This window comes from Xiphophorus maculatus, chromosome 6, assembly GCF_002775205.1.
Source record: "Xiphophorus maculatus strain JP 163 A chromosome 6, X_maculatus-5.0-male, whole genome shotgun sequence".
Lineage (NCBI taxonomy): Eukaryota > Metazoa > Chordata > Actinopteri > Cyprinodontiformes > Poeciliidae > Xiphophorus > Xiphophorus maculatus.
Genome location: NC_036448.1, coordinates 17,529,713 through 17,545,703, shown reverse-complemented (window position 1 = coordinate 17,545,703; position 15,991 = coordinate 17,529,713). Strand labels below are relative to the sequence as shown.

Genomic DNA, 15,991 nt, shown 5'->3' with positions numbered 1-15,991 from the left:
TTCTCAAACAGAAGCCTTTCTGAAAAGCCCCTCTAAGTTTTTTTGGGTCCAAAATGGGAACTGTAATTGCGTTCCAAGAGGGGTTGTAATAGATGCAGTTCGCATACTGCACCACATGACACTAGTCCTGGGTCATGGCCAGAGGGAGTCAGCGGTGGAATGACTTTAGCCTATTCCAGTTGAGGGGAAAACAGGAAATGGGAGCATAAATAGCAAATGTGGGGGTCACACTACACTTCCTCTCCACGTATTCCCACAGAATCAAAACCATGTCCTCAAAACAAATCCCTCCTCAAAACTATACAACAAATAAATGTGGAAAAATACCTCAAAGTCAACTACTACAAAAAAAATTTGATTAAAGCAATATGTAGTTATCACAGCCTAGCTTGAACAATAAGCAGCAATATAAACTGTGAAAACAAACTTGGCATATTGCCTGACTTAGTTGTTTGAAGGCTGGGAACATGCGGCCAGTGGACATGTTGAAACACCATCAAAACAATGACATCTCCAAAAGGAATGTAGGACCTGGGTGATAACGCTCAGCTGGCACATGTTAAACAAGCTGCACTGACAAGAGGTCTAACCACACAACTGTTCTCAGTTCACTGAAAATAAACGGAGAGCAGATGATATATATATATGGTTGGGATACTCTATTTACAGCCAAGTGTGAGCATTTAAGTCACACTGCTGCATTCACATCCAGCCTTTACTACCACACACACACGTGACTCTCCTATTACATATGCTATACAATAAGAATAGTAAAACAAGTTTGAACTACACTCTCCATACAGCCATTAGCGACCCCCAGCAAATTTTTCATTCGAAACCTTTTCCAAACTTTTTAAAACATGTTTAGCAAAATTTATAACACTGTGGAGATTTGAGGACAGACCAGCAGCTACAGTCAGCATCTTCACATCTTCTTTTATTCAGGGCACCTGAATAAACACTTCCCTCTCTGAGACTTGCCTTAAAATACGTCCCAAAGTGATTTCATTTACGTCAAATAATTTAACTTATCAGAGGCTTACAAAGTCATGACATCTTCTGGGCTTCCGAAATTGTAAAAACTTTTACCTTTGAAAATGGAAATCTTATTACTCTGGTATTCAAAAAATCCAAATAATTTTGGTACTTTTACTGAGTTAAAACAGAAAAAGTTCTGTCTGATTTAATGTTATATCTTTTAAACATGGCATAGAAAAAAACACTACAGCAAGTCGACCAAAACACACTGTTCTTGGAGAGTGACGGATAAAAAAGTGGCATATCCTTTAGGGAATTACACTGAATTTCCACAGCACTGCAGTCTTTAAATAGTCTCTGCGTGTTCTCAATTACGCGGCTAACTTTTTACACTCGCGCTGTCTGCTGTCAAACAGTGTGGCATCATGGGGTCGCAAACTATGTATGTCACATTTTCTTCATCGAGAATATTCTTACAAGAAAGAAAAGAGGCTCCCTGAGGGCCGCAAAAGTTTCTTTAAGAAGTTTGTGCTTTAAGAGAAAACGCTACTGAGTCTTGTTATTCTGGAAAAGTACAAGACGGCTCTCAGCGAAAAAATTTTTTTCTGTTGCTGATATTGTGTAACTTTCTTTTTTCATTTTCTAAGACAACTTTTTACTAAACTATTTTGTGAATTACTAAATCAAATTCTTTGAAGCTATACCTTAATTGTATCAATGAGACTATTTTGTTAGACTGAAAGTGAATATGAGTTTGTGACTTAAATAAGATTTAATCTAATTGGTTTCGAGCTGGGCCTGTTTGTTTTATCTTAAATGCGCTGAGATTACTTTCAGTGACTCGATGCTATATCACCAACTGAAGTAAAATTGATCTTGGCTGGGTGATGATGTGGCAACCTGCCCAGGGTGTACCCCACCTCTACTGGAGAAGACACCAGTCCCCTCACAATCCCAAACAGGCTAAAGATAGAAAATGGATAGATGGATGGATAAAATGGAATCCTCAACTGAATGGGATCTGAATCCTTCCACGGAGGAAGTTTCCAGATACAAAGTGGACGTCTTTTCTATTCTGGGCACACTTCATTCTTCCCCAAGATTCTCTATCCATCCCCAACCTGGACCAGGCCAGTATCTTCCCACAGTTAGTCACGGGACTGCTGGCAAGCTGAGGGGACTTGGAGGCATATGCGCCTTTCCATCTGTTGCTCACTCACTGCTTCCCAAAACCCTTCCTCTGTCAGTGGCCATCTGCTTTTAGCCCTTCCCCACTGGCAGGAAACATGAGTACTTCCAACATAGGACATGGCTCATGCACAAACTGAAAAAAAGAGAGTAGCCTATAGCAAATTTAATCTGACACCAACGTAATCCCCCCAAACTAAATGTTGCATAGAAATAGAAGAATATAACCGTCTATATCTACAACATGAAAATGTGGTTGAAAAGTGTAAAGATCTTTACATAAAAATGCTGATGTGTAAATGTGTTATTAGGGTTTACTTAATTGGTGAACAAAGACATTTAACGTCTTTCTTTAGGCTAAATTTTAATTGAAGGTATGGGCTAAAAAGGTCCAGTTCTCAACAAATCTTGGTGGCTAATAAAGTCCTCACCAGCCAAAGAGTTGTCGAAGGATATCCTGTGTTTAGAGTAGCAACCGTACAAGTATACAGAAAAATTTTTATAATTTGACTTTAGCTGTATGATCCAGGAAATTTTTGCTAATTGCATTATTACAAATACCTTTAAATATTAGCAGTTGTGAAATACTGATCGTTATCTCCTTTTGTCAGAATGCACTGGTTTTAAACAGTAAACAAATACTGTATAAAAAATATAAAAAATGGCATCAGTATTCATATTAGTAACCATTAATCATTTGAATCAGACAAGATTCAGCTTGCTGTTTGCTGTACAAATAGCAGCAGCATAATCCCAGTTCAGTACATTTGAAATCAATATTACTTGATACTTTTATAAAAATATTTTGAATTATTTTCTTGTATTTTCTAATATTATAGTTAATGATGAGAAATCACAATCACCTTACATTTGTGTTGACAGGTCAAAACTTTACAACAAAAACGGGAAATCGGCCACAAGATTATGATTGGTGTATGTCCAAAAAATACATTTATCTCTATCAACCAGACAACTAATCAATCCTAGTTACAATCTACAATCTGATGGCTTCACAGTTTGGTAAAGATAATGTGATCTCTTCTTTTGCAGATCAAGGACTACTGGTCAACTAACCAACCAAATTACTCTCAACTATTTGATCAAATGGCCAGAGATGACCTCTAATTTTTCCAACACCCAGGAGAAAATTGTCATCTTAAGACCACAAGGAATACTGCTGGTGTCAATTTTCTTCTTTCCTTTAAATTGGATTAACTGTTTACATTTTCTTTAACAAAAGGGCATTAAAAAAAGCCCAACCAGCATTTCATTGGCAATTCCCTTCAACCCAAGTTTAGATCAGGACTTACAACCCTAACCCAAATATGACAAAAGAGTGAGAGAGAAAGTCCTCTACTTTATTCATATGAGAGATAAGAATGGGTATGCTCTAAATTTTCCCGACCGCCTTTTCCCTGCTCTTCTGCATTTAGAACATTAGAAAAAAATTAGACATCCATCAACAGGAGAGAGGGGGCCTTTGTTAAGTGGCACAATGGAGGACATTCTGCAGTGGAGGACAGCGTCACATTCAATGAGCCAATGTTGTGTTGTTGCAGTCGAGCGAAGACAGCGGGGCCGATGCAGAGACTGCACTCTGACCCTGAAGACCTGCCCGGGCCCTCAGATGGTGTCTCTGTTTACAGCTCAGCAGTTCAGCTCATCTCTGCTGACCTGCGGTCAGGAGTCAACATGCACTGGTAAAATGAATTTCAATAGAGCTGCAATGAGCAGTCTGAAGCTCTCTGGAAGAAAGTGCAAAAACAGAGGGAGGCATGCGTGAACGGTCATGTGTTATCTGATGAGGATCTGTCAGGGGAGACAGACTGTGGCTACTACATTATGACAAAGAACATATGTGACGTAAACTTGAAGTGCAGCAAGATGAAATTATTGCTTCTGATGTTTTGAATGAAACTTAGGCTAAAAAAATGTTTGTCATGTACAATATCAAGGTGTTTCCTTATGTCAGCTGGAAATCAGATGAGTTTAATAATCTTGTGAATGTCTTCTGGGACTGAAAATAAAGCAAAGGTTTATAGAAATGAATTAAAATTACATCACTGGTGGATTTTTTTTAGGATATGCTCTGTAGGCACCTTGAGTTATCAATAATTTATTAATGCCTTTCTTTTAAAGCCAAAGAGATTTGTTATAATTTAAGATATTTGTTAAACAAGTCCTACAAACTATATAATTTATTCTAGGACATTTGAAAACTGGCTATTTTTGTAAGTTCAAATGATTCTATGCACTTATTTTTAGAGGTATGGGTTTTTCTTGTTTTTTTAGAACAATTGCATTTCTGTACATTTGAAGCAAATGAAAGGTCCCTAAACCGAACTTAATGAACCAGCATATTGAGTCAATACATGAATAATTTAGCAGATTAACATATTTTAAAAAGGAGATTTGGGTAGTTAGTTCCTCCCAAACTTGGTGTTGAACAAAATGTTTATATTACAGTTGATGCAAAATCCAAAGGATCATTCATCTCAGATTTTATATTGGCTCTGTTCTTCCTCCGTCTATTTTTAGTTTATAAACAAATAATTGAGGTAAATAGTTGTAGAGGGATGTACTTACAAGTCCGGGAGATTGCATGCAGTTAAAACAAGACAGCATTACTCGGGACTAGAAAACAATAAGACACCAAAAGCCAAAGACTGTGTATGACAAGAAAAGATGTACATTGTTGTATGCAATACAATAATTGCATGGGACTTATTGGACTGCGAAGGTTTGCAAAGTGTTTATGTACCATGTGCTCAAGGTTTCCGTGCCTGTAAAATACTTGGCATCTTAAGTCTTTTAAAAGACAGAAATGTTTTAAAAGACAAAGAGATGGTAAGGTGCTAAAGTAAATAAACTACAAATCCAAAACTGCAAATGCCTCCCAGAGAAATTTTTTTCAGTAATACCATATTGTTGCACTGCTTTACCCGTGCTCAGGATCTTCTTTTGAAAATGTATGTAATTGATGTTGATATCATGATAACCTACTGGGGGCAGTATAAGTGTTACAATGTGTTTGAAATAAATCCAATGAAAACATAGATTTTTTTAAGCCGGGGAACAGAAAAATGTTTTTTTAAAACTAGTTCACATGTAACCGCATTTAAATCTACACTACATCTACAATGGAACCGCACTGAAAAGACCAAAACAGGAGCTTGAGCCAAAAAAAAAAAATCTGAGGAAAGTTAGAATAGAATAGGAAATTCAGTTTGCATTGCTGAAAACAAAATATATTAAAATTATGGATGAATTGACACTGTTCCATTGTATATAACTCTACGCTGGAAATTGACTGGAACATGTGAATAATTGGAACCCAAATATTCACCATTTATATTTATTCTATTATTAAAACTGAGAATACAAAACGAAAGCTTTGCAACAGCAGGCTGATTTGCAAGGACTAAAGCTGACCTTTGCATCACCAAGATTTATGGTTTCTTAGCAGACAAAGAATGATCAACATCTAATTAAGAAGAAAAATATATTTCCATTTAAAATAAAATGTCTGATTAGCAAAATGAGGCCCAAAGCTGTATTGTGGTTACAGTGTCGGGCATTAATAAAAACTATGCTAATTGCTAATTGGAATAACCATTTGACTGGATTGATTAACTAACATTACAAGAGGGATCAAAGTCCTTGTGTGCCACACACATGGCTCTTGTGGCTTGGACATAAAAGATTTGTCATTTAAATGTCAATTAATTAAATCCCAAAGACAAATATTTATCTTCATGTACTGTTTGATTTGTGCTGTTTATGTGTCTTAAGGGGGGGAAGAGAGAGCGAGCGAGAGAGAAAAGATTATGCCTAGTTTGAGTCGTTTCCATACTTCACAGATGTATTTACATAAGGCTTTTTTTAGGCACCAGAGCTACAACAAGTAAATACTTACAGAGCTCCTCTATAAACACCAACATTCCACATTAACAGCAATTTACACCAACATGACTTGTAAAAGACACAGCTGGTGGTGTTGACTGACATTTCTAAATCTAGAAATGCTTCACAAACTCATATACAATTAAAAAATATATTGAGCCACTGCTCTTCAGACAGAGCAGTGGCCTTTCTCCTGACGTAGCCTACAGCTTGTTCATGAGATAAAATTCAAACCACACAACCACAGACAAGCCAAAATTTTACAACTGCAAAATCTGACTCACCTCAGTTTACATAGTTAATTAATGTTTGTGCTCCTAAGAAAATGAATATGTTATCAATAATTGTTATTTTTTTTCATTCTCTCTTTGTTATTAGCAAAAGAGTACAGATGGTCCTTCACTCAAACAAGATGCAGTTTGTACAATGGAGCTGCCTAGGTACCACACAACAGAGAGCTCAGAAGCTTCAGTCTTTAAGCTTCTTGTATCTCTTTGTGTCATCCATTTTGCCAGTCATACGCACAATGTCCTATTGTGCAAACCTATTGGTTCTTTCTGGAAATCCTAAGCACTCCTCTTGAGTAGCTGTGGATTTGGGTGACTGCCTTTGCTCTAACATTGGTCCTGCCGTCCTGAAATGTGCCTGGGAGTTTTAGCTTTAGCAGTTTTATAAAATGCAGTTATACGATACAGAATAATATTACCACAATAAAACAATAAATCCCAAGAAATACCCACATGTCTGTGTCTTTAGATCACAACATGCAGCTAGGAATGCACAATATTACCTTTAGGCTAAAAAAGCGGGGAGGAATCAAAGCGTTACTCATCCAAGTCTTATCTGAACAACACCTGCCCTTCAACACACGCTGTGCAGACAGCAACTACATTAAATACTTTCCCAGATAAACACATCAGCTGATATCCAGAAGCTACAGTGCCTTGGGAAGGAGAAATGACATGGTTTGGAAAATCTTTTCATAAATATCTGAAAAATGTTTATTTTTCAGATTTGTGTTCAGTCCACACTTTCTCTAATATCCTTAAAGCTGCAAGCAGGTAACTTTTATAAAAAAGTTTGAGTTTTTTTAGATATTTGTTAAAACTGTCACTATGTCCTACAGTATGAGACAGGTAATCTGTGAAATAAATTTGCTTCTCTGTCTTCTCCTTGTGGTTCTACTGCCATATGCAGATAAAATACTGTGGCCAGTCAGAAATAATCAGAGTCAGCAGGAAAGTCTTAGTGGTGTCAATCATGCAACTGTATATGTGGAAAAAAGAGCCTCACAAAGAGCAACAAACTCATGAGACAGGTCAGGCATAAAGCTGTGTAGAAGTTCAAAACAAGGTTAGGTTTGTGTTTTGACCATCTCACAGAGCTCTGTTCAACCCATGAACTGAAAATAAAAATTAAGGCACAGACCTCCATGTAAACTGATAGGCCAGACAAGGGGAGCATTAACCACCAAAGCAGCTAAGTGGCACTTGGTAACTCTTTGGAAGAAATTCACAGCACAGTTGGGAGAATCTGTTGGCAGGACAACAATTAGTCCTGCACTCCACAAATCTGACCTTTATGGAAGAGTGGCAGGAAGAAGGGCTTTGTTAAAAGAAAGACAAAATTCCCATTTGTAGTTGGTTACAAGCCATGTAGGGGACACAGACAGGGGGAAAGTGGTCTAGTCAGATGAAATATAGGCTGGACCTTTTGGTCTACAAACAAAACAGAGTGATCAAATCATATTCAATTGGTAGAATGTCACTAGATCCAGATCTAAAACCCAAGCAAAAACATGTGGCCAGAATGTGTGTTTACAAATGCTCTCTCTTCATCCAGCCCGACCAAAGGTGAGCTATTTTGCAAACAAGAATGGGCAAAAAAATTACCAACCAAACCCGGTCGATATTCTCCTAAAGGCTTGCAGTTGGAATTTCAGCAAAATGTGATTATACAAAGGATGGCAGAACACAATTGTAAACTATATTTTAAGATTTTTTTTTCCATATGGTCCATCATATAAAGTAGTAATAAAACACAATGAAATTTGCAGTTGTAACATGGTTATAATTCCTTGAGAACAGCACAAAGCACAATATTCCCAGAGTGCTGTCTTTTTTAATAGCACTGTCTTCTATATTAACTTCAATATCTTTTATATATCCAAAATTATATTACAGATAACATCTGTGCAGCTGTCTCCATGCCTCAGTGATTTTGTCCCTCACACATTCATCCAATCTGCTTCTCGGCTCAAGGTAGAACAAAATTAAAGCCTGATAAGTTTAGAGTCAGTTTAGCTGGAGCTCTAAATAAAGAGATTGAGAATGAATTCTGGGACCTTTCCGAGTCATGAATTAATTAATGTTTGCAATTCTTCTGACATGACAAACAGACTTTTGGTAATACTGTTAAAAAAAAACTGTTATACCTGATTTTAACAAATTTACTAATTGAGGACAAACTGATTTCTAAATTAGCATATTTTGTAGCATTCTTAGAGTGATCCTTTCTAAATATGTAGGTCACAGAACTTAATCTGCAAAATATTTCATATAAACACCTTTTAAAGTGTATTGTGGAGAAATCTTTGAGCTATGACCTAAAGATTTCAGCCATGTTTAGTCAAAGACTACTGGAATAGATTTGTAACTTTTTTTTTAACCAATTCACTCCTACATTTTGACAAGGTGATTCTTACAGCTCAACAGGAATGTAATGCTTCTCCCGTCTCTCAGATTTAATCACCCTCATTTAAAAGAACACCACTTTTAATAAAAGCAGTGGAGCACTAAAAAATTAAATTAAATTAAAAAGCCACCTGTTCCTACATATCATTTGCTAACTGCGTATTGAAAAAGGTTCACAGAAACAAACAGCACCCCAAATGTCAGTCACTACAGACAAATGTTCATCACAAGGCAAAAAAGAACAGGGCCGTTGTGTCGCCACCATATAAAAGCAAGGTTTTATTAATCAACAAAACAAGAGGGAGACCTTCGTAGCGATGGGAATTCATTTTGTAGGGGGCTGTAATTTCTATTCACTCTTTCTCCAGCTAAATGCATGAGCCACTGGTTTCTTAGCAACAGACTCAGCAATGATGCAAGATTGAGAAGCATAGATCTGCGGCTCTATACAGCGCAGGTGAAGACAAGTCAGTCAAAGTCGGTTCTCGCTGCTCTTCAAAGGATCTCAAAGTACGAATCAATAGGAGAACCTCATCTTGTTTCAAGTGATGAAAAGGCGCAGACTTTTTACCTCCAGCTACAGGTGTGTTTAATCAAAAGGATATAAAAATCCTGAATGTCTTACCATGCTTTATAAAAGCCTGTATATTTTTCTAGTACATTTGGACGAATGGACTGTTAAAATCAATTTGAACAACGCTGAGCATTTCTGGTAATATAAGTAAATAAATAAAACTAAAGAAAACGTTTAAAATTTCTGTAAATTTTTTTTTTTTTTTTAAATTGCTAAAATTTCACATCAAGTGTACATGATGAGAATAGCATTACCCAGCATTTTGAAGACAGTTTTTCCTGTTTGGATCTCATATCTTACGTTTGGTGTGTAAGAGTGAACATCACAATAAGATTTTTTAAAAAATGCTGTCAGAGGCTTTCAGAAAGATGACTGTACCAGCTTATGAATCTGGTAGGTTTAAAGATGTCTCATAAGAATTTCAAATCAGCCATAACACGATGCAGAAAAAAAAGTCTAAAATTTTTTAATAACCTAGAACATGATTAGGTTTGGATGTCCAAGAATATTCATTATAAGAGCAGATATCAATATGCAAAAAGAGTCTCCAAAACTGTAAAATGTCAAAATAGAACTGACAGTTCTTGCTACTTTTTATCTGAAACTCTGTACAATCAGAATGAGACTCCACAAGCTTAACCTTTTTAAGAGGTGTGCAAGAAAGAAAACTTTGCTCTCTAAGAAAATCAAAGGTCAGACTGAAGTTTGTCAGAGAGAAAACAGATTAAGTCCAGGACTTGGAGGAGAAGCAGAGCTTTTGGAATGATGTTCTTTGGACAGATACCCAGCAGCAAACACGTGGAGTGTTTTCTATGAGAACGCACAAATTCTCAACAGAAGAAAACACATAAGCCTGAAGGAAAACAAATCAACAACAAAAGTTAAGTTCAGCCACCTAAACTTATCCTGTGAAGGCATTCTAAGCACTTATAGAGAATCAATTTTACTGTTTGTTATTAGGCAGGGATTGTGCTCCTTTTCAAGGCAGTAAAGACAAGATAAAGAGAGGAAGAATAACATGACCTTTATGTTTAAAGCACATCAGGGAGATAAAAGGTTCCAGTGCTGTCCCATCAACACAAAGATTAAAGACATGCCTTTATTGTAAAGAAAAAAAATGCAACCATTCAAAAAAAAGCACATGAAAACCAAAAGAAAATCCTTTATTTTTTAAAATTTTAACAAAATTCACATAACTCTCTTAATATAATTTTCCTTCCATTACATAAAATATCCAGCTTTTTGTATGGCTGTGGTGACTATTATACTCTGTGGTCTATATAGGCTATCATGTTTAAACAAGTCACTTTATAAAAGCACTCACTATGATGCATCATTTTTCCACATAAGACTGCATTTTTTTGCCTCAACTGTTATAACTTGTACAGTGCATTCACTTAGTCATAGTGTCAAAATTAAATTGGATCATTGTGTAAATGTTAAATCTGTCAAACTGTGAGAGCCAGAGCATTTAAATACTAATCAATAAAGCCCCAAGGGTGGTGGTGAAGGGTGAATCCCATTTTCTATGGTTTACATCACAGAAACCACTGCTGACGAATTCATCCAGGCTCTCTCTTCATCTGTAACAAGCCCCTATAGCCTTCTCTCAGCAATTTAATGGATAATTTCGTTTTTAAATTAGATGTTGATATCAATGCTCCCATAGCAACAAAAGCATCTCTGGAAAATGTTAACCTCCTTAAAGAAACTTCGATCAATAATAAAAGGAAACAAAACAAAAAAAGTGCCAAAAAATTTTAACAAAATGAATAAATAAATGTAAAAAGTAAAAAATGTAAAAAAGGGGACAAGCTCTCCCACACTTTGAAAACCTCTGACACAGAAAATACATTATACCGTCAACTCTGTCTTAGCTTCCGGAAATTAATAGCTCCTGTTTTCATCATGTATGGAAACTGTTGGTATTTTCAGATGTTGATTGGGGGAAACTTTCTATGTTTAAATGAGACTGTCAAGAGACCTTGAATCTGCTGTAGTTGTCATGCCAGGGCATTATACGGCGAAGCTATTTTTCAAATTTCTAAATGACAACTTTTTCTAAATGAAAATGTTTTCATTTTCTAAATAAAAACAGCAACACATCTCTGATGAACCAAGTGCTCATTTAACAAATATATTCTGTATTGGAAGTTCTGTTAAATTAAAGGCTGGGAGCACAACAGCACAATGCAATCCGCTGTCGTTTTTGTTGTTATCTGCCTGTGCCTGTGTAGAACAAACCCTGCAGCCATGCGTTCTGTGGATGTGCGCTTTTACACCTGCACAGTACATCACCCCTCCATAGGGGATGTTCCTGAAAAGTTCCACTCTGAGACCTGGTTTCAATAAGTGCAGTTTGCATGGATGGTTCGCAACAAAAAGTACAAACACAACATTGTGAAGCAGCCTTCTGTTTTTGTGCACCAAAATTTTGGAATAAGCTTCTGGTACACTGAAGGACTGCTCCTAAATGTTTCCTAAATGTCAGCATAATGAGAATTTTTTTTTTCACTTTCCTCAAATTCATGAGTTTACATGCAATTAGATTACAATGCACTTAAAGAATTTTGATAAACTCATATTAATCCCTTAGCTTTGTATGCTTTGGATATAATAATTTACAAAATTTAAGTTAATTGGAAACACACATCCCAGTTCATTTCAAAGCAACACCTTAAAGTCACAGATTCCTTCAATATCATTACAGAAAAAAAATTAGACAAAGCATCCAGAAAAAAACTGTGGTCCTGTTGATGTAATGTCCAGATGCCGGAAAAAGTCATGTTCATCTGTTCAAACATTTGTATACAGGTATAAAGAGGATGGGAATATCCAGCCATATTCCCAAATGCACTCAGAGAAAAATACGTTCATTTTTAGAGCTGTTTCCAATGGTCTGATGAAACTAAAATAAAAGTGTTTGGCCACAACGAGCTTTTTAGAAAACAGAAATAACTTTGGTAAAGGTTATTTATCTTTTCACGCATACAGTATATATAAATATATGGTTTCAACATTTATTTCAGGTAGTGTTAAAATAGCACACTGAGAAATGGAGAACTTTTCTAGAAGCTGACACACCATCATCATCTTACTAACTCACCTTACTTAGATATGGAGATATGTGCATTCATTATTCTTAAGTATGGCTGTTGGAAGAACAAAAACTAAATGAAAAATGTACCTGCTGAAAAATGAAAAGATTTTATTGTGCTTAAAATGTATTCCAATGCCAATGAATTACAGACAAACAGATACTATGGTGTATTTTTGCTCACTTTTGATTTTAAATAAATATTTTGAGTGGCAACAGTACTCTTTAAAACCTATAGTTGCCCAATTCCGACTAACAATATACTCACAGGAAATGATTGGATAAAGAGCTGGATGACAGGCAGGGTGACAAAAAAGGACAACTGCTACTATAATTTAAGAAGCTTACAAGTGGCAGTGCATCAACTGCAGCTGACATATTGCTGTCACTCTCCAAAGTTGGATGGCCATCTTCTAAAAGTTATGCTTGCCAAGCAAAATAAGAGACTCTCTGAAAGTAGCACCAAATGGTGGTGGCAGCATCATGATAATGAGGTTAATTTTCTTAAGGTGTCAATGCAGGTGGAGTTATAAGTGTTCACAAATGCCAAGCAAATGCAAGTCAAAACAAGTGCTGCACAAGAAATCAAATCGCATTTGTCATCACACTATTACAACTGCAAAAAATTGTTAGGATGCAAATTTTGGTGGAATTCAAGTGTCATGCATTCATGCTCTTCTATCTATGAAATCTTTGGTGATGAAGGGGCTCCAGCTTCCCTAAACATTCACACCGAGTGTTTTTCTTTAGTGGCTGAGATGCAAACAGTGAAGGAGAATGTAAAGGCATTGTGTAGTGGTAAAGGAAGAAAAATGTCAGTGAAATGAGGATTGATTGTAATCAATACCAGTATTGCAATTTATTGCCTTTAAGAAGTTCCTGAAATCATGCAGCCCCAGTCAAATCCTTCAATTGTCCACTAGAAAGACGAAGACGATGTGAGGTTTCATTTTCAGCATCACAGTGACAGAAGCATACTCCTCAATTAATAGAAAGGCGATTCAAATTAAAGTTTAGAAATTGTCAAGCGAGAGTTTAGACACAAACATGGCAAGGAAGCAAGGAAGGATGGATAGAATTCCTACCGTCAATCTTTCTTTACCCTTCTACTGTTTTGAAAGGGTTTTTCCTGTGTGTCACTTTCAGGAAACACATGCTTTTATATTTGGCAGCATCTGCCTCTATTAGCCAAACTAGATCTCCCTCTCATTACAGGTCAGTGTCAGAACAAAAGCAAATCCCATTAGGCAGCAGAGCTCATTTTCAGAGGACTGATTGCACAGTGCCTCCTGTGAGGCAGCTGAGCTCTGTTATTGTTCACACTGCAGTGCATGGGTGCAGTTCGATCCGTGAACAAGGAGCATGAGATCGGCTACGCCCCCATCCTCCAAGTGCGATTGTTGACACTAGGGCTGTGCCTATGACATTGTTACCAAGTGGGAATAAAAGGCAGGAAATGCCCCCCATTATCCCCATGCCTCAATTAAATAACATCCCCTCTTTTTAATGAATGAAACCACTAAATGGTTATGAAATTACTCACCTTCAATAGAGATGACATGCTCTCTGATCTGGTTCTGCAGAGCCAGGTCGTCGATGCGCTCGATCAGGTCGTAGATGGCGTAGATGTTCGGGTGGACGGACTCGAACCGGTGGATCTCCGCTCTGATGGCTGCTGAGTTGGACAAAACAAACTGCGAGCCGGCCGAGCCGGACTGTGCAGCCTGACCCGAAACAGTCCCCGAACCGAACTGACCGGCCCCTGAGCTCGCAGACGATCCGGATCCGAACTGGGACGGGATGGACTGGGGTACCGGGACGGGAACGGGCGCCGGGACCGTCCCTGGAGTGGGCATGGCTGGCTGAGATTGCTGCGAGATACCGGACACTGGGACGCTCGACTGGAAATTCATTATTGGTTGGTTTCTCTTTTTTTAAAACGGAGCGGCTAAGTCTTCTTCAGCGACAACACAAATGTGGAGGCTAGAAATTAGGACTCAGGCGATGCGAACAAAAGAAGTTCGCGCGATGCGGTGGTCTGGGAAGCGATCAACACCGACGCATCAATAGTTGGTCGCCAACTGCAACAAAACGCGGTTCATATTATCACAACTTGACTGAGGCTCATTTTCCGTTATTGGCCAGATCTTGTCCAGGGCCCCCCCTCTTTTTTTCTGTGTCTTTACAAACCCGCAGTGCCTACCACTCGGACACTCCTCCCACACCGCTGTTTTGGTCAAAGCCGTTTCCCGTAGTTGCCCTGTTTGAAGCAGACAATGGGCTTCTGCGCGGCGCCCTGGTCCACTCGCGTTGAACGCCGTTGTTTCTGCACTGAAATGAAACAGTGTTCAGTTCTCGTTGGTCCAAGTGGTCCCTGCCCAGGGCCCTCCTCCGCATGGTGAAACGTCACCCATCACGTAATCGTGCATGAGATGGGGGGGAGGGTGTAGAAGGGCAAAATCACAACGTGCAAATCATCACAATAACCTACCTGGCAATTATGCAACAGAGAAAGTGAACAACAACAAGATACACACGGAAAGGATAATATATATATATACGTCTGTCTCATTCCTAAGTATGTGCGAGTGCATTCGTTCAGAATATGGGGTTTGATAGATACATTCAGTTTTTGATTTTTTTTTTCTTCACATTTTCTAATTACCAAGTCATAATTTCCTATTTATTTTACTTGGATTCCATGTGATAGACCAATTAAAATGATTGTGGACTGAATGGTAAAGCATATGGCTTATACATTTTTTCCACAAAAAAAAAATCTGACAAGGGTAGCATACATTTTTATTCAGCCCCCAAGTCCAGCCACCTTTCACTGTATTTAGAGTGGCAGGTATTCTCATATGTTTAAACGACGTGTGAATACAAATGAATGCCACACCTACTTTAGACGATTAACAAAATAAAACAAGTTAGAATTTCCCCCTCTACTTAATTACACTCTAATTTATGTTTGGTCTATCATGCACATTCAAAATCAAATCTTTTGAAGTTTGTAGTTGTAAAGTGGCCAAATGTGAAAAAGTTTTAGACCTTTGAATACTTTCTCAAGGAACTGAAGCTACACTGACAACGCCAACATGCAAAATGTTCTCAGTTTTAAGAGATTACTGTGAAGGCAGATTTCAAGCTCTCGTTTCACAGCAGCAGCCTTGAATAAAAGCCAGTTTAATTTTATAGAAGTTGGCACTGGGGTCGCATATTCTGCAAACAAGCATGCTCCCAGCTGCATTGGGGAGCAAGAAAGAACATGACAGCTGAAGACTCAAAGCCATGGGCACATATGATGTCAATGCATACTCCATCAAGTGTTCTTGTATGTTAGCTACCAGTAAGGAGTTTGATTAGAATTGGCTCTTATCTGATTTTTTTTTTCCAAGTAAGAACCAGACTGCCCTCATGGCTTGAATGCAGCAGCTGTTAAAGGCCAGAGGACTGTGACTGTCAGTCATGATCTGTTCCTGTTGCAGCAGTAAGTTCTAGATGGAAAAAGTAAAAGCAACTCTTAAAGCAAAACAGAAATCATTACATCAGTGATAA

At 37.7% G+C, this 15,991-nt stretch overlaps 1 protein-coding gene across 1 annotated transcript in view; it reads right to left on the bottom strand.

Annotated features, from left to right (window-relative positions):
• LOC102235584 (arf-GAP with GTPase, ANK repeat and PH domain-containing protein 3) overlaps positions 1-14,808 on the bottom strand; it is a 150,117-nt gene extending 135,309 nt beyond the window's left edge. Inside the window, exon 1 of the mRNA XM_023334876.1 lies at positions 13,977-14,808. Within this exon, the coding sequence (XP_023190644.1) occupies positions 13,977-14,346 (370 nt within the window). The 5' untranslated portion in view covers positions 14,347-14,808. The remainder of the gene's footprint in view (positions 1-13,976) is intronic.
• Between the last annotated feature and the right edge of the window lie 1,183 nt (positions 14,809-15,991).